This window comes from Arachis hypogaea, chromosome 15 (genome assembly GCF_003086295.3).
Source record: "Arachis hypogaea cultivar Tifrunner chromosome 15, arahy.Tifrunner.gnm2.J5K5, whole genome shotgun sequence".
Lineage (NCBI taxonomy): Eukaryota > Viridiplantae > Streptophyta > Magnoliopsida > Fabales > Fabaceae > Arachis > Arachis hypogaea.
This window is the reverse complement of record NC_092050.1, coordinates 146,284,711-146,303,001: the sequence shown is the minus strand read 5'-3', so window position 1 is coordinate 146,303,001 and position 18,291 is coordinate 146,284,711. Positions and strand designations below refer to the sequence as shown.

The following is an 18,291-nucleotide window of genomic DNA, read 5'->3' as shown; positions in this document are numbered from 1 at the left end:
CTTGTGATGTCGTACATTTATGAGTTTCACCTTTTGCGTCTACCAAACATACCCTAAAGAATTAATGTGTCGTTTACTAAGTCCAACAATCACACAAGATACCAAAACTAATCTCGAGTATACTCAGAAGGATAACAGACCTTAGAAAAGAAAGAAAAGCGGCAAGGATCGTATTCGCGAGAATTTGAAAGAATTGTTGAAATCACAAGTAGACAAGAATAAACAAGTAATGAAGAATGCTGGAAAGAGAATCAACTGATAACTTTAAGGGTAACTCTCGAGTCGAAGGGATTTGATAGGACCAATAAGATGAAAAACAACACAGTGTTTTGAAACGAATTCAAGCTGAATAAAAAAATATGAGGTTTACAGAAGAAGAATATCCAAACCAAAGACAAAGTTTATAGAACTCAAGAGTATGGTTTAAAAATATTTTTGAATGTATTGTTCGTAAAGAATGAAAAACTTAAGGGGAAATCATTTCATGTTCTAAAAGAGAAAATGGGTAACAAACATCCTTCAAAAGATTAATAAAAGCATAAATGTGGCATTATTTTTATATAAATTCAAGTGGAAATAGATTACACAAATTTTGTAAATGAAAAGATTAATTTGGCTAAGAGCAAAATTGTATTTTCTCTTCTTTTTCAAGCATGTATGAAAACTACAATCTTGTTGGAAAAAAACCTGACATAAAGTTTTACTCATAAAAGAAAAGATGATGCATTACAATTGAACAGGTTTAAATCACATACAGAAATTTTCAGAGTATAAGGTAAAGGAGTGTAGGCTGAATTGAAAGCGATTTTATTAAAACTTCAATAGACGGTTATATCAATCCAAAATAAGTTCAAATCACATCAAAGAGAGGCACTACTCAAGTAAAGCAATTTAAAGTCAGGGACAACTTTGCATAAGAATAAATCAAAACTTGTTTAAAAAGGTTTAAAACAGAACTCCAGTAATATACTTGAAGTCACAACTTTATAAGAATGTTCAATAAATTTAAGATATGCTAAAAAGGAAACTAACTCATTTTAAAAAAGGAACTTAAATCAAAAGGATTTCAATTAGGATTCATAAAACATCTCATTCATAGAAACGAAAAGCTTAAAAAGGAACTCAGCAACTTAAAAAGTTGATTCAAAACTTAAATTTCTTCAAAATAACTCAAATCTTCATCAAAATGGTCCAAAACAAAATTTTGAAAGTATACTTGGAATAACCACCTCGCAAAAAAAATCATTTAAGAAAATTACGATGAGCTTAAAAGGAAATCAGCCCATGAAAGAAAGAATCTTTAAATCAAGGGAATTCGAACAAGAACTCACTAGGCATGGATTATCAAATAAGTTTCCAATTGGTCCAAAGGAATATAAAACGCGTCATGAAAGACAACTTAATCAATAGAAAATTCTCAAGAAAGAATCTTTGACTAAAGAAAGACAAATAAAAGGACAAATGGTGCATTAGATGGAAACGAATTCAAGTTGACTCAGATGAGCATGAGATTCACAAGAAATGGAAAACTAAGACTAATGATGACGTTAAAAAAAAAAAGTAAGAGAGTAATTAAAAACAGAATCAAATATGACATTCTCAGAAATGAAAAGCTTAAGGAAGAAATTGGTCTATTCACAAGAAGAAAGACATGAGTCCAATATTTTTTCTAAAAGAACAACAATTGCATAAACCATGTAGTATGCTAAACAAAATTCAAATTAAAAATAAAATAGGTGAAGTTTACCAAACAAAAACCAACTAGGAAGAGATAAAAACCTTTATTTGAAAAATATCTAAATATATAATCAAATAAGGATATTCGTAAAAACTGTAATAAAATTGTTAGAAAATCAAATTGTATTTAAAGTATATATACATTTCCATAAATAAGTGAAGAAACAGGCAAGGTATTGGAAACAATTAGTTGTAAACTGTATAATAAACTTTCAACGTTTATATAAAGAAGTATATATCAAATTAAAAGCGATTGTATATTTCAAATCAAAAGCGGTTTTGTTAAGATTTAAAGAATGGCTGTAATTATCATCAAATAAGAAGAAAACTAAGTTACAATTTGTTTACAAAGGACTCGAAATATGAACTTAAAAAGGTGTAATGCATCAAAACAGATTCAAATGTATATCAAAGAGTACATGATTCAAGAGGAAGTGCCTAAATAAAGAACGTAAATACGCCAAGGGTTTTAAACAGGCATATGTAATCAGGATCAAACAAGAGCGTACGTGAGCAAGAAAGTAGATTGAAAGATAATCTGATCATTTTCCAAGAAAAGTATCGCAGATAAGAACCTTAGAACATACAAAGTAGGAATAAGATACGTGATATTCGCAGAGTTCAAGACACCTAACCGAGTAACCTCAAGAATTAACTCCTAATGTTCCCAAAATCTGCGATTTGCATTATCTATGACTCGCATATTGTCTATGATAACCCATTCGTGCTTCCATATATATAATTCACTAGTGCTAAGCCGGCCAAACTTAATACCAGGAATTATGCAATGCAAGACTAATGGCATTAATCAATAGACCGTCATGTGCATAAGCTCTAATTCTCGTTATTCAAACAAGACCTACTACATGACAGACTCTCAGAGTATGCAATTGAAGCATAATCAGTCCATTCCACAGGCTCTACAGGAAAGACCACTCTGATACTATAATGTAACACCCTCACTATCAGAAATCACACTTCCGGCTGCGCTACTATGATAGCAAGAAGTATTACGACTACTTTACATACTAAATATTAAGATAAGAGCCTGTGACTCGACACTGTATCGCTGATTTCTTTGAAAACCGGAAATAAATACTTTATCTTAAGAAAAATACAAGCAGGCATAGATTCATATACAAGACTCCTTACATAATATCTCATAATATAATATACATATAAAATATACAACTCCTATCCCTCTTACAAACTTGTAATAACAAAGACGAGGAAAGAAAATAATCTAATTAACACAACAACATATAAACCAAACGCAGTATAAATCTTCTTAATGCTTCTTCATCCGGTTCCTGAAAAGGTAAAGCTGTAGGGGGAGAGAACCTAACCACATGGTCTCACCACGGAGTTTCAAAGTTGTCATAAGAAGATATTTAACAAGAAAATTGTTTTCAAGCTCAGCTATTATCATTGCCTTATGAATCTTTTAAAAACCAATAGGTAATTGTTCAAAACGTTTTCAAAGAAACAATGTTCAATCTTTCAGAAATCCAAAACCTTTCCTTTCTTATAAGAAAATCTCAATCAGAAACCAACCACGCAATCAAATAACAGTTATTAATTCAGCACTAAAGTTCATTCTCAAATGTAGCACACCAGGACAAACACAGGCAAGACAGACAAGAAAAGCACAAGTAGGTAGCAGTTACAGCAAATAGTTCAAGTAACAGTTAAGAACAGTTTAGCAATTAGGCAAACCAAAACAAGTTAAAACCCAAGCAAAGCATACAAATGAATATGATGCATGCCTATCCTATGGCTGATGAGGCTCATCTATCGGTTATCCAGCCAACCCAACAAGTCTGAATTGTCCTTAGACTGTCCTCCAACATGCATCCCCAAGAGTCTATGCATAGCTTTTTCTCAAATAATCAATATTGCTCAATTGGGGTAACATTCCCGGGAATTTATATAGTGTCCGGTCACACTTACGTCGTAGGGTCAACAGTGTATCGAGTTTTCAACCTGGTACACGTGGTGGCAAGCCATGGTACTTTATCCAGGGAACCTCGTATCTCAGATAATTCAAATTCATAAGCCATATGAATAATTCAAAGATCATATCTCAACATTCTCAATCGATATCCCAACATTTTCAACATCATAATCATTCATCAATCCAAATCTCATTTCCAAATTCATTCAAAAACCATATTTCAAAGAAAATCACCATCATTCTTCTTTCCATTCCGTTTATTAACAATCCCAACTCAAAACATAATTCTTTATTTGATAAATAAATCAATCTTAAAACATATAATATTTAAAAACAAATTTTTTAATTAATTACTTTAAATAAAACTTCCAATTTTATAAAATTTCGGCAGCATTTCCTTTAAAACTCGGACATTGTCCCCCTTTTTGGGTCCCATCCAAACATTTCTCAAACATTTTCTCAACCATTTCCAAATCTCAAACATTTTCCAGAGTTGAACCAGTTCCAATATCAAATTATTTTCAAATCAAACTACTTCCAATAATAAATCCTTTCTTCAAAATCAAACCAGCTCCAATATCAAGTAATTTATAAAATCAAACTAATTTAAAACTAAACCGCTTCCAAAAATCCAATCATTTTCATACCTCAAGTCATCTCAAAAACCGAATCAGTTACATTAGCAAACTAACTTCAAGATGAGAAAAAGACCCACATTTAATAACATCAAATCAAAAACTTTACGAACCACTCTTTTATCAAGAACCACACATCACTGGAGTAATTAGTAACTCAATACAGCAATAGCCACATCCATAGGACAAACATAATCACAGAAATATATATTTCCAATTGATATCTATTTATAACAACTCTGTAAGATAAAATTAAGTTTTAAGAAAAATCCCTACCTCGTTCGCGATTCAACTACGCGACAAACTGCATTTCTATTCTTATCCCACAGCAACAGCATCAATACCGACCGTCCTCGCAGCAGCCACAGCCTCTAAACACAGCCTTAGCTCAATCCTAAAACATTAATGTCACGTAAAACTTAATAATCTATAATAGAAAAGCAACTAAAAGAGTTTGGAACAAGGAACGACTTACTTGGATTACGAATAATCGAGAAAATGGAGCACCGGCAGCTCCGGTGAAGACGTAGCACCTTGATGCTGTATACAACAGCCATAAAACTCAGTAATCAAGACCCGTAACTCGATCCTATGACGCCAAGACCTCAGAACAGCAAACAACTTAAAACAGAAATACTAATTTAAATATTTCGGAATGCATCGCTTACCTAAATAAGGACGAATGGCTGAACTGAAATAACGGTAACTCCGATGGTGGTTCCGGTGATCACCCACGCCACACCCGGTAACCAGAACGGCGGCAACAATGGTGCAGCAGTTCAGAACAACAAGCAGCAGCGGCATACGACTGAAATAAACATGCAGAGACGATAAAGGTTCCCGGAACCCAAAAGAACATAAACCAAACTTTAAAACCCTTACCAACAGTGTGTTCTCCGGCGGCGGCAACAGGGTTTCGAGCGACAGAAGGGGTGGTGATTGGCGCGGGTCTCTCCTTTCTCTCCTCTGCTCCCGAGCTCGCTCTCTTTTTCTCTCTCTGGCTCCGCCATAAGTGGCGGCAACCGACTCCATGATGAGGACGACGACGACACGGGTACAGCAGCGGCGGCGACGGGTTTCACGGTGATTATTGCGATGTTGGTGACATGAAAAGGTCTCCGACGCAGTGGTTGGACCACAACTCAGCCTCAGATCTCGCTCTCTCTCCTCCCCGCGCGGTCTCCTCAGCGCTGGCGCAAACGGCGACGTGACGCGACGGCGGTCCTGAGCGGCGCGGTGGCTCCCTCGCGGCACTCTCCTTCTCTCTCAGATCTCCCCTCTCCTCTGTCAGCAGCGACGGTGACGGTGGTAGTGACACCCACCGCGCCGCCTCCCTCTTCTTCCTCCCCTTTCCTTCTTTCTTTTCTTCATTCTTCTACTTCTTTCTTTCTTTCTTTCTTTTTTTCTTTTTTCTGATATGTTTACTGAATGAAAGAAAACAAGTGTGGCGGCTCGGGTTCATTTGGAATAGAGGAGAAATGTGTGTTAATTAGGGTTAGTGTTTGTATATGAAATTGGGGATTTTGGGTTTGATTTGAGTAAAATAATTTTAATAAAATTGAAGCATAAAGTATTAATATTTGAAAAACTAATTTAATCTCTAAAGTTACTTTAAAATATTATTTGTGGTATAAAAACACTAATTGATTCTCAATAAATTACTCTAATTTAAAATTCATGGTAATATAATTAATTTTTCTTTATCTTTAACTAATGTATTAAATGATATAAATTAAATTATCTAAAATCAAATCATATAAAATTCTTATTATTTCATAACTACCAATTTTATAATTTAAATATAAAAAATAATTCAATAATGATAAAATTAGACAAAATTCTAATTTAAATAGCCAAACCTTGTTATTTTCAAATTTCTAGAACTTTAAATCATAAATAGAAAAATAATCCATAGGTGTAGAATTTGGATAAAAACCTTAATTTATTTCAAGTCCAATTAATTGCCTTTAATTATTTTCAATAAAAATAATTTCTGAAATTAAAACCATAAATAAATATATAATTTGAGATTGATTCAAAATAAGACTTTTCGAAAGTCTTGGATCTTACACATACACGTATCATTTTTTAGTTATTGTATAAGTAACTATAAATAAATATATAATTTGTTTATATTTTATATTTTATTTTTTATTTTTTAATAGTCTATATGTAAAATATAAGTTGTATAGTAGAAGTTGTTAAAAATTTTTAATTTAACTTACATAATTTTTGCAAAGAATTATTGCATTTAATGGATAATAATATGATTGAGAGATGTTAAGGATTTGATTTGAGAGAAACTGAAACTGATTTTGGAAAGAACATTAATGACACCAAATATGCAGTAAAATGGTAGGTGATAAGAAGAATAAGTGATAAAGAGGTGTATGTCACTTGCTTATCAAGAGAATAAAAATTTTTACATGACATTTTTATATTGTAATTATTTTTTGGTTACTTAACATTGCTCCTTATGAAAATGAATTTTCTTCAATTTTTTTTAACACTTAAAAAAATAAAGTATAATCTCTCACCTTTTAATTTTATAAGTGGAATAAAAAAATAATAAAAAATGAAATTAAACTATAAATACCATCCAATAAAGTCTTGTTGGTTGTTAAATGTCCATATATATAAACATCATATATATCTAAAACAGTAAGTTTCATTGCTTCTTAATAAATGTCCATATCTAATAAGTGGGGCTTAGCTTAATTATCACTGAAAATGAAGAGAGTAGAGTAGTGTGAATGTGTGATCATACTTTTCAATTTCGCACGCCAAGCAATCTCATCAATATGCGTGACTCATCACGCATCTTTAATTACCATAAATATTTGGTGGCTATTTCAATGAAGATTTGATGATTGTCATCATGTGAAGATATTTTATTTTGATCATTGGATGATAGATTGTAGGACTTGATTTTTATTTGAAGTAAAAGTGTTATATTTATTCAAAGTGTTGCTAAACAAATAAGTTACACTTTTTAAATAATGATCATCATGAGAAGATGTTTTTGGCATCTTCATGGGAGTAATTGCCTAAATATTTTAGCAACAAAATACTTTTGATTTGTTTCATTAATTTATTTATAACACCTTAAGTCACAACTAAGAATGTTAATGGGACGAGGCGGGAGCAGGATTCTCGTTTCTATCTTCAGAATTAATTTTCGTTTCTGTTTTTGTTTTTTGTTATAGGAGAATAATTGTTTCTATCCCTATTTTTCGTATTTTTTGTAGGGCTTTATTTCCCATCTTCTTATGTTTAATATTCATATGAAAATTATAATAAAAAATATAAAAAAAAACCAAAAAACAAACTACAAAATATTATTACAAACACACAAACATATTTTATCCAAGATTATAAGTCCAGAAATATAACATAGCAAATCATAGTCCATAAAATAAAATCTTGAACAATAGGGTTAGGGTTTTTCAATGAGTGAAATTACTAAAAGAACCCCTATATTAGAAATAAAGTAAGAGTTATTAAGTAAATTCAAAAATTCGGGGAATTATCGGGGATGGAACGGAAATCCCCGCTTGAGTCCCCGCGCCTGTCTCGGGAGAATTTCGCTATCCATCTTCATTCTCACGGAAAAAATTCTCTACCATTGGGACTCCATTCGAGACGGTCCCGCGAGATCCCACCTTCTGAAGATTTTTGACACCTCTAGTCACAACTAAAAAAAAATTATGTAAATTCTAAATTTTAAAGATTTATAAAATAAAATAAAAATTGATCGTCATATCGATTTTATAATGTAAAAATTTTATTATCTTAATTTAAGAATTTAGACACTCATTTTCTTATTTTTTCAAAATTTCTCACTTTAAACGAGTCTAATTGATTACAACTATATTTTGAGTTTATTATATGTTTTATATCCCTTAAAAATATAATTTTTAAAGTGTTTATAAATAAAAAATATTGACCACTTATTTTTTTGATAATGTTAAGAAAACAAAAAAAAGTCAAAATTTATCTTATTTAATATTCATTAATTATTACTATAATTAATAAATATTAGATAAAATAAATTCTTACTGTTTTTAGTTAATTTTTTATTATTAAATATTTTCATATTTTTTAATTAATTTTTAGAGTTGAATTAAACTTAATTATTAATTTGGAATCAAAGTTTATACAATTTAATATTGTTGGCCAGAGTATATAACAAATTATTTAATTTAATATTTATAACCATATATATAATATTATAATTATATATTATTATATTTAAAATAACTAATTATTCTAACAGTTAAATTTGAGAGATAAAAAACCAAAAATAAAAAAAATCATTATAATTTGCTTTTTTTGAGGTTTTTTTTTTTTTTTGCGCTAGACGTAGTAAAAAATTAAAAATTTTACTTTGTTTTAATATTCTATCTATTTAATTTAGTTATTCGGTTAAGCCAATTATTTATTAGTGGATTAAATAGTAACAATCATTTTATCCGAAAAAAAAAGTCATTTTTTCTCAACAATATTTTTGAGCAAATAGCAACAATCATTTTATCCGAATTTTTTTTTTATTTTCAACAATATTTTTATCATTTGATCCAATAGTATTTTATTAAATAAAAATATATTTGATAAATATTGACTTTTCGGATAGAGTATTATAAAAAACTATTGGTTCTGTCATCTCATCTCTGACAATGAATCACTGAATTATCTAAACGTGAGTTTTTGGGCAATTTACAAAAATAAAATGATTGAAGAAAACCTTTACACAAATACAACATTGGCAAACTCCATATGCAAATGCAACAAACGCAACTGTATGTAATCCGCTACACCCTGTAGCGGAACCCAATTCCACATAATCCACTATAGGCTATCACGAATTGAGGACTTTAATACTCATAAACCGCTACACCCTGTAGCGGTTTATGACCAAATTGTGAGTATGCATAATCCGCTACACCCTGTAGCGGATTATGAGTAGAGTGGTTGATTATATATACCACGTGAGGCTGTAGCGGAAATCATTTAAAGTAATTTAGAAAGAAAGTTAGAGAGAGAAAGCAGAGAGAAGGGACAAAAGATTCTTGAGCATTTGAAGAATGGAGGATGAACGGTGGTTGTATCGGCTCGACGGCGTTGCCCACGTAGCCGGAACCATCGATGAAGAGGTAAGTGTCTTTATTTTCTTTCAATATTTTAATAACTGTATATTTTATTCAATATTAGGGAAGTAATTTATTAATTAGAAAGATAGAGACTTATTTTAGCTTTTGGTTTGAAAATGAAAATTTGAAATTGAAACTTTGACATTTAACATTTAATAGTAAAGGTAGAGAAATATGATTTTAAGTTGTGGATGGTAAATTAGTAATTTTAAAACCCAAGTAGCTTAAGAATAGAAACATAAGCTATATAGTTTGGTGATGTCATTGTTAGAAATTAAGCCGATATTCTTTACTTTTGAATATGCAGCCAACCCGATGTATTTATAGCATCCGTAGGCAACAGAATATGCCGTTACATGATAGGATCATACCTTACTTGGAGAGGGCTGGGTTGTACCACCTGGTTAGGCTGAACGCGCATTGGTTTTGGTTGGATGAACCGCTAGTCAGGGCATTTATCGAGAGGTGGCGGCTTGAGACCCACACTTTCCATATGCCGTTCGGAGAGTGTACTATCATGCTCCAGGATGTGGCATACCAGCTCGGGCTGCCCGTGGATGGCCAGGCTGTTTCTGGGTGCATGACAGACTTCTACCTGCACATCGAGGGGGCCAGACCGGCATGGGAGTGGTTCGAGGACTTATTTGGTGAGCTTCCGCCACCGGATAAGAGAAAGTTATACACAGTCCACTTCACATGGTTCCATGAGCGGTTCAGGGTGTTACCAGCTGATGCTTCGGAGGAGACCATGCACATATATGCACGTGCGTATATTATGATGCTTCTGTCGACACAGTTGTTCATGTACAAGAGTGCTAATCGGGTCCACCATCTCTGGTTGCCTTTTGTGGCGAGACTTGACGACATGGGCAGCTATAGCTGGGGCGCCGCTGCGTTGGCGTGGTTGTACTGATGCATGTGCTGGGTGGCGAACAGAAATGTCACCAACTTGGCTGGACCCCTACAATTGCTGCAGTCATGGATCTTTTGGCGGTTCCCCAACTGAGGCCATAGGGTTTTGACACTTTCTCTTTTCCATTGGCATCCAGGTATAATTTACATCACATATTCTTTCAAGTTCATAATGTTTTATATATGAAATTACATACTTACGTTCTATTTATGCAACTCAGATGGGCCACATATTTGCCCACTTCTGATGGGAAGGAGCAATGAATTATTCAATATCGTCTGGCATTGGATCGACTGGCACATCGAGATGTAAGTAATTTGTTTTTGTTGTTCATTATTTTATTAGCTCTTCCCCTACTTATATGTATACATTGGTACAATGCTGACTTGCCTCCTGACTATCAGATTGTGTGGGAGCCTTATGGTTCTCTGGACGTATTGGCAGTCATCCATCTGGAGATACTGGCTGAGGAGCACAGCCGGTTATGGCGGACCGTCACCAGTCTAATATACTTTGCAGTGATTGAGTGGCATCAGGTAGATAGGGTCTTTCCACAACTAGGGGTGTACAGCATTTGCCTGAGACAGCGCTTAACATAGAGTATCTTCATAGTAAGGACGGCAGGGGTGGAGATAGATGGTTCCCCACATACTATAGGACATGGCATCACACTACAACAGATACGGAGGATGGCGGTAGAAAATTGGCGGCCATTTACAAATCCATCGCAGATTGGCAGGATAGTGCCAGTTGTCGTAGCAATTTGACAACTACACCAAAATTAAATAGCATAGCGGCGGTGACACGTCCCAACCGCTGAAAAACAACACAATGATATATATAACAAATTAACATAGCGCGTTCATAGAATCTTTTTCGCGTGAAGTCAATTGTGCAGGGGTGGGAACCATTTCTCTGAGAGTCCTTGCCGCCGTGGTGCTCCCCTCAGTCAATTCCAGTAGGCTTCTCCTGGCTCCTTGCCATTGCTGTGTCCATCATTGAGTCGCTTTCCCTCCCTCTAACATCGGTCCAAAACCTAGGTTTGCTAAGCCCTATTTCAATTTGGTTGACTTTTCTTTTTGGTTTCACTTTTCAATTTGTCTTAGATTGATCTTGTTCTTCTTGATTCGGGTATATATAGTAAAGAATTAGATTCGCACTTTTTATCTTCGTCGCACGAACACAAAAGGGGCAGAGGCATGAAACACACCTCCGCGCGCGAATCCTTGTCGCCGTTCCCCTCCGCTCGTCAATACCAGCTGCAACACGCTTCCCGTTGCCAATGGGTCCATTACCGATCAGCTTCTTTGTTTAGATTACTAGTATGTACAAAACCTCTCGTTCAAGTTTGTGCTATTTTCCTTTTGGTTTCAGAATTCAAATCTGTCCACATTAATCGTTATCTTCTTAATCGCATACCAATAGTTAGTTTTGGCCGCACTTGTTGTCTTCTAACCATCCTATCTCATTGTCCAGCAGGACTAGGTATATGGTTTTTAATATAGAATAATTTCTTAGATTAGATTAATCAGTGCCATAACCACCAATTTTCTAGTTAATCAGTTATTACTATCTACTATCTTAGTCGGTATTTGTTCAAAATGATGAATATTATCATACTAATGTTTAAATTATAGAGAAATAAAGATCAAGCGCATCAAAATGGAGTGGTATAACAAATTAATTAGTAGAAATAAGTAAGCTTTATATAACAAATATTTTTATACTCTTACATGCTTTGCAATTCTTTGTAAGCATCCATCCCCGAAACATGCTTTGCAATGTCTAAGCCAATTATATCCCCAAAGGCTCTGTTTTGTTTTCTCAGTGAGGAAAAAAACTTATTTTATTACGATAAGACCTTATTTTGTTAATAACAGGCAAAGCATAGTGTGATAAGACATTTTATTCATTTTATTTCATTTTAGTTACATTAGTGATTGTAATGGTTGAACAAATGAACTAGTAGACTCCATTTCTTATAGTGTGATAAGATCTGAAATGAGTTCGTTTCAAATTAAAATATGTTCCAATTCAATTTAAAAGACGATAAGATGAGATTAGAAAAATTAAGATTGAAACAATACATACATATACAAATAGTAATGGAAAAAGAAAAGAAGATTTTCAGAGTAAAAACTTCTTGATCATGAAGCATAATCTGCAGAATTTGTAGAATCAAAAAAGAAAGAACAGAAAAAAAAGAGATCATTTAGCCAAGATGTAAACTGAATGAAGTGTGTTTTATTGATTGAATCAAAAATAACTATTCTATCTAGTTATTAATAAAAATATCTTTTATTAATAACTAGAATGTTTATATCTTATTTATGTTATATGAATAAAATTTATAACAAAATAACTTATTACTAATTACTTTATTACCTCTATGGTATATTATAAATACTTAATAATTCTACACTTAAACTAGCTTTATTTTATAGGAGACTCATAATTAATGCCATCTTATCTCTACTATCTGTACCAAACTTATTACTTCAGGCAAGGGATCTTATTTCGAAGATCACCGAGGAGAGGAATTCTATTATTGATAAAAATAAAAAACCTCAGCAAGAAATTTTATTTAGAAGATAAATAATTCTTTTATGCATGTACTTACACTAGTTATGTTGAAATTTTTTGTAAAATCTCTTTTATACTCTGAACACAAAAGGAAACCTGATGAGTTTTCATGTTCTAAAATGATATTCTTACTTTTCAGATTACAAGAAATAGTATGCTATTCAATTTATGGTGTTTATAGGTGTTGTTACTGTTTGTTTTCTTTTCCCTAAACTTATTAGTTTGGTCGTTAAACACTCATAACTCAACTGATGCACCTAGTTCTAGAGCTACTTCTTATATTCTGATAATTGGCCCCTGTATTATATCTAGCATACAGAACAACTTCCTTACAATGTGGTAAAAACAAAAAATAAAAGTACATTAACAAATAATCAGAAACCATAATGCAATGCATAGCATTAGAGTTACTCAGCTACTTCTACATTTTTATAAAGCCAGGAACAAAAAAGAACCAGCATAATCAAACCAAACCATAACAAAACTAAAAACCTTTAAAAATGTAAACAAGGTACCATGAATTCTAAATGTGCCACATATAACACTAAGGACATGGACAATGTATGTATGAATACCTGAATTATTGTGCATCGTGAAAAAGGATGAAGGGCAAACTTGGTAGCTTAATTGAGTACTATTTTTGAGTTTTATTTTGCTTTTGACTATGCCCAAATTCTAATGAAATAATGATCAATTTTATAATATTATTCTCTGCTAATTTATTATGCAGTAATTTATGGGACTGGAATAATTTGGTAATAGTTGAATATTGGTATTGCATAATGATGAGGCCTTATAAACTATGCAATTATGGTTGACTTGTTACTTACATTTTTTTCCACTTTGCATGACGTGATTTAAGTTGTAGATAATGATTGAGCCTGAAAGATTGTACATCGTTATTTCTGCTTTACATCTCTTTCTATAATTTATTGTATGTTTCACATTTTATGATTTTAATGAAGTTAATTAGAAGTATATTTTTGGTAGCGTGGCTCGATCCTTGGAATCACGGGGGATGATAGAGGATGCTCTTAAAGTAGCTACTAACCTTGATTACAGATTTGAACTAGCAATATAGCTTGGAAGATTAGAAGTTGCAAAGGTTTGTTCTTGTAATGCCTGCAAGAGCTGGTTGATATTGCTGTTAAAAGTAAATCACCAAGAAATGTTGTCACTAGGGAAGAATCTGCTGAAATTGTGAAAGAAAAGGTATTTCTGCAACTGTGTTAGATTAGTTCAGCACTTTATGAGTTCTGATATAATTATGCAACATGGTTGGCACATTTTACGACATCATATTTGGCTAAAACTCAGCTGTTATAAACCATGCTTATCTTTCATTTGAATCCATGTACATTATACGCTGAATTTTCTTTCTTCCTTCTTGTATTATTATTACTATTTTGTTAATTTATTTTTTAACTTTTTCAGTTTGTTACTTAATCAGGGAAATCAAGGTTACAAAGACAAGTAGTGGCAGAAAGCCATTGGATTTTATTCGAAAGCCATAAAACTAAACAGCAACAATGCAACATACGACAGTGATAGGTCCCAAACTTATCTAGAACTTGGAAGGTAGCATATCATTCTTGCCTTTCACTTCTCAAAAGTTATTTAGCAAGCATTATGATTTTTTATTTTATTTTATTATTATCCTTTAACTTTTTATGCAATGACCTCCAAGCTGAGGCGGATTGTACAAAAGCAATTAACCTTGACAAAAAGGTGATTTACCTCTATAAATAATCCTGAACTTGGATAATTATGAAAGTTCTGTGATGATTGATTTTCTTGTCATGAAGACAAACAACTTTTGCTTATAATCCAAAGTCCAAATATCATGAGTCTGCTTCATATGAAGCTCCTTCTAACTTAGGTTCAAATTCTTGCATATTCTATAATTCCTTAGATCTAGTAGCTGTGCAGAATTTTATTATTTATTGATATTAATTACCTGTATTTTCTTTTCTCGCAAAATGTCAAAGTGTATTTTAGAAGAGGTAGAGCTAGAGAGATGCTTCGCTACTATACCGATGCAATTGATGGTAAGATTTTTCATTCAGTTCAGACTTGTGTGCGACAAGTATCTGCACAAGCTACTATATTTCTTTTTTTACTTCTTTGTTCGATTGTTGCTCTTATTTTCATATGAAAGTTTCAGAATTTCCAAATCATAGGTGAACTATTTTTCTTTGCACAATACAGCTTGGAAGATTAGAAGTTGTAAAGGTTTGTTCTTGTAATGCTTACAAATAGATATTAGTTGGCTTGTAAAAGTTGTTAACTTGGTTATCAAATTTCTATATTTGTGTTTCACTTGTTATTTCATGCCATGAATAATTTTTGCCCTCTTTCACTGCAGAGTATTGCAATAGAAATGCAGAGTGAGTCTAAATGGAAGCAGATGAGAGAATTAGCTATGTCTAATGGAAGGGTACTTTTCTATGTTATTTGAAACTTAAATTGTATTTCTCCAACACCTAAGTTGAATTTCATTTCTAATCTATCCATGTCAAAATATTCTGAAGTGAGTGCCTTGTTGTCTTGCAGTTAGATATGGCTGAGGATTGTTTGAATCATGTGATGGATTTGAGTGAGTTATTACCGTTGTATTCTTCTTTAGAAGAAGCTGAAGGAATATCAAAATTTGTTTTTTTGGCTAGTTGTAGAAAAAATTAGGTAACTTTGTGGAGAAATTATTTTTTTAATATAATAGTGAAGATTGTGGGGGTTATAAACATTTGCTATTTTTTTTTTAAAAAAATGCATGCTGAATTGCGGCGGTTCCTGACCGCCACAACTTTTTTTTTTAAAACCTGTTTTTCAAATAACGGCAGTTTAAAACCACCACAAATAACTCATTCCATTTAGCGGTGGTTATACCAGCGATCGCTGGAAACCGCCGCTAAAACAATTGCCCGCGCCACTATCCAGGGCGGTTTACTTAACCGCCTGTATTTGATTTTGTGGCGGTTTAAAAACCACCGCTAATAATAATAAAAAAAACCGCCGCAATGTCCGTACTCTCTTGTAATGTCAGCATTTGGACGAGCGAGTTCTTGAGTGTCAAGAGAGTGGCTGATCCTGGTCCATCCGCTGAGTACCTGGACTGGTGGCACCGTGTTGCACATAGGATTCTGTCACCAGGAATTGCTTTCGCCGACCTCAGGCTGACTCAGGTTCCGGACGATGCTATACTCAGAGGGTCGTCGTAGGCGCCGACTAGAGTTCCAGCGTCGGATATGCCGGATAACAGACGTGTGGAGCAAAGACGACACATTGGGACATGTGCACTGATCGCGAGTGGCACTGGCTAGATGACACGATGCAGGAGGAGCAGGTTGGTGGTGATGACGGAGGCCAGGCAGATCATCGCCTTCGTCGATCTAGTGCTAGACGACGGGATGCTCGTGCTGGACAAGCACCTCCCGTCCACCATGATGACGAGGCTGGATCGTCCCGTGGTCACCATGGATTTGGACGATTAACTGGCTGGACCCCACTTCTATGCAGATTTTGCTGAGATCATACGGGGTGACGACGTTCATCAGTACCAGAGTATGATTCCACGCGGCTCGTCCGACCCTCCGGAGTATAGGCCACAGCCAGCGGATATGCTGTCCCAGGTTCCTAAGACCCAGCTCCCGGTCGACCTGAATGAGCCCGCAGGCAGCCCGTACGACACTTGGTTCGGCATGGGGGGGACGCCACCATCTACAGTTGGAGTTGGGCTACAGGAGGCTCCACCCGGAGATCGGCGAGAGGCCAGGGTTAGGCGTCCGACTCGATGTGGCACAGGCTCGCACCTACTTGGTCCATTCGTGGGCGACCATGATGTTGATGGTGACCAGCAGTAGCTCCCATTGTCTTATTTCCGACCGTTATCCTTGTATGAATTATGACTTATTTATTTTCTGATAGGGTTAACGACTTGTGATAGTTATATTTGTATGAGTTATGTAGTTAACTTATTTTGTGTTATTGTTAATGCCTGGTGGCTATTATTTTCGTACGACTTATTGCAAATGACGATTACATTTTGTATCAATTCTTGCATTTTGCATCATCAGTTGTTACTATTACACAGGTGTATATATATATATATATATATATATATATATATATATATATATATATATATATATATATATATATAATCAACCACTCTACTCATAATCCGCTACAGGGTGTAGCGGAATATGCACACACACAATTTGGTCATAAACCGCTACAGGGTGTAGTGGTTTATGAGTATTGAAGTCATCAACGTAATTCGTGATAGCCTGTAGCGGATTACGTGGAATTGGGTTCCACTACAGGGTGTAATGGATTACATACAATTGCGTTTGTTGTATTTGCGTTTGGAGTTTGCCAATGTTGTATTTGCGTAAAGATTTCCTTCAATCATTTTATTTCTGTAAATTGCCCTTTAATAATCATTATAATTATATACATAAATTAATGATAATTATTTGATTGATTAAAATAATCATAATATAAAATAATTTAATTTGTAAAAAATATTTAATTTAAATTTTTTAGGTATTACATGATTGATAATAAAATATTTAAAATAAATAAATTTATTATTATAATAATAAATATATTTTACGTTGTTACTGTTTAATTTAAATATTTTATCATTAATTTATAATATATAAAAATTTAAATTAAACGTTTTTTAACAACTTAAAATATTTTATATTACTATTATTATTATTATTTTAATCAATCAAACAATCATCACTAATTTATATCCAATCCTAATTCGTTTACACGAAGGATAGCACGGTTCTTAAAAAAAAAAAGAAGATAATATATATGGTCTCTCTGATAATATTATTTTGAAATAACAAGATCCAGCTATTAAAAGAGCTTACACATAATACTATCAAAAATTAATTCTGTGGCAGTTTTAAATATTATATGTAATATGTGTGGGTTTTAAACTGCCATAAAATTCTATGTAGCAACAAGATCGACCAATCACTACCACCACCTCTCTCATCTTTATTATTAAAACTTCTACCTGTACAGACTATTTTTATTGTGTTACCATATCTCATCATATTATCTTCTCTGTTACCAAAGCCAACACCATGAATATCACTATTCTCTTGTCTCATCTCTTGCTTTCAATGCTTTTTTTTTTTAAAAGGTTTTTGTACTTTAATTTTTTTATGACATCATTTTAAAGATAATTTTTTTCAAAATAATATGGTTAGGGATTATGTTGTTCATTTCTTTTTTTTTTTTTAAGATTATATTGTGTCAGTTGTGTAAATAAATATGGACCAAATTAAGTATCGATTTTAT

At 33.2% G+C, this 18,291-nt stretch overlaps 2 protein-coding genes across 23 annotated transcripts; both read left to right on the top strand.

The window, feature by feature from the left end:
• The first annotated feature begins 9,410 nt into the window (after positions 1 to 9,410).
• On the top strand, positions 9,411 to 10,389 carry LOC140179392 (protein MAIN-LIKE 2-like). Its single transcript, XM_072218266.1, has 2 exons — positions 9,411 to 9,479; positions 9,784 to 10,389. Exons 1-2 carry the CDS (start codon positions 9,411 to 9,413, stop codon positions 10,387 to 10,389), a joined length of 675 nt encoding a protein of 224 aa, XP_072074367.1.
• A 682-nt stretch (positions 10,390 to 11,071) lies between these two features.
• LOC112751146 (putative coatomer subunit beta'-3) lies at positions 11,072 to 17,044 on the top strand. 22 transcript variants are annotated; one of them, XR_011872474.1, is made up of 9 exons: positions 11,072 to 11,429; positions 11,531 to 11,711; positions 13,963 to 14,184; positions 14,423 to 14,550; positions 14,961 to 15,020; positions 15,131 to 15,204; positions 15,338 to 15,409; positions 15,526 to 15,654; positions 16,016 to 17,044. XR_011872474.1 is itself a non-coding variant. In XM_072217153.1 (5 exons), exons 2-5 carry the CDS (start codon positions 15,009 to 15,011, stop codon positions 15,652 to 15,654), a joined length of 237 nt encoding a protein of 78 aa, XP_072073254.1. In that variant the 5' UTR covers positions 14,417 to 14,550; positions 14,961 to 15,008; the 3' UTR covers positions 15,655 to 17,044. The 22 variants fall into 22 exon arrangements, 3 of the variants coding, with proteins under 3 accessions (XP_072073254.1, XP_072073255.1, XP_072073253.1); XR_011872477.1 differs by lacking the exon at positions 16,016 to 17,044 and having other exon boundaries at positions 14,035 to 14,184; positions 15,153 to 15,204; positions 15,526 to 15,715; XR_011872469.1 differs by lacking the exon at positions 16,016 to 17,044 and having other exon boundaries at positions 15,137 to 15,204; positions 15,526 to 15,715.
• The last annotated feature ends 1,247 nt before the right edge of the window (positions 17,045 to 18,291 follow it).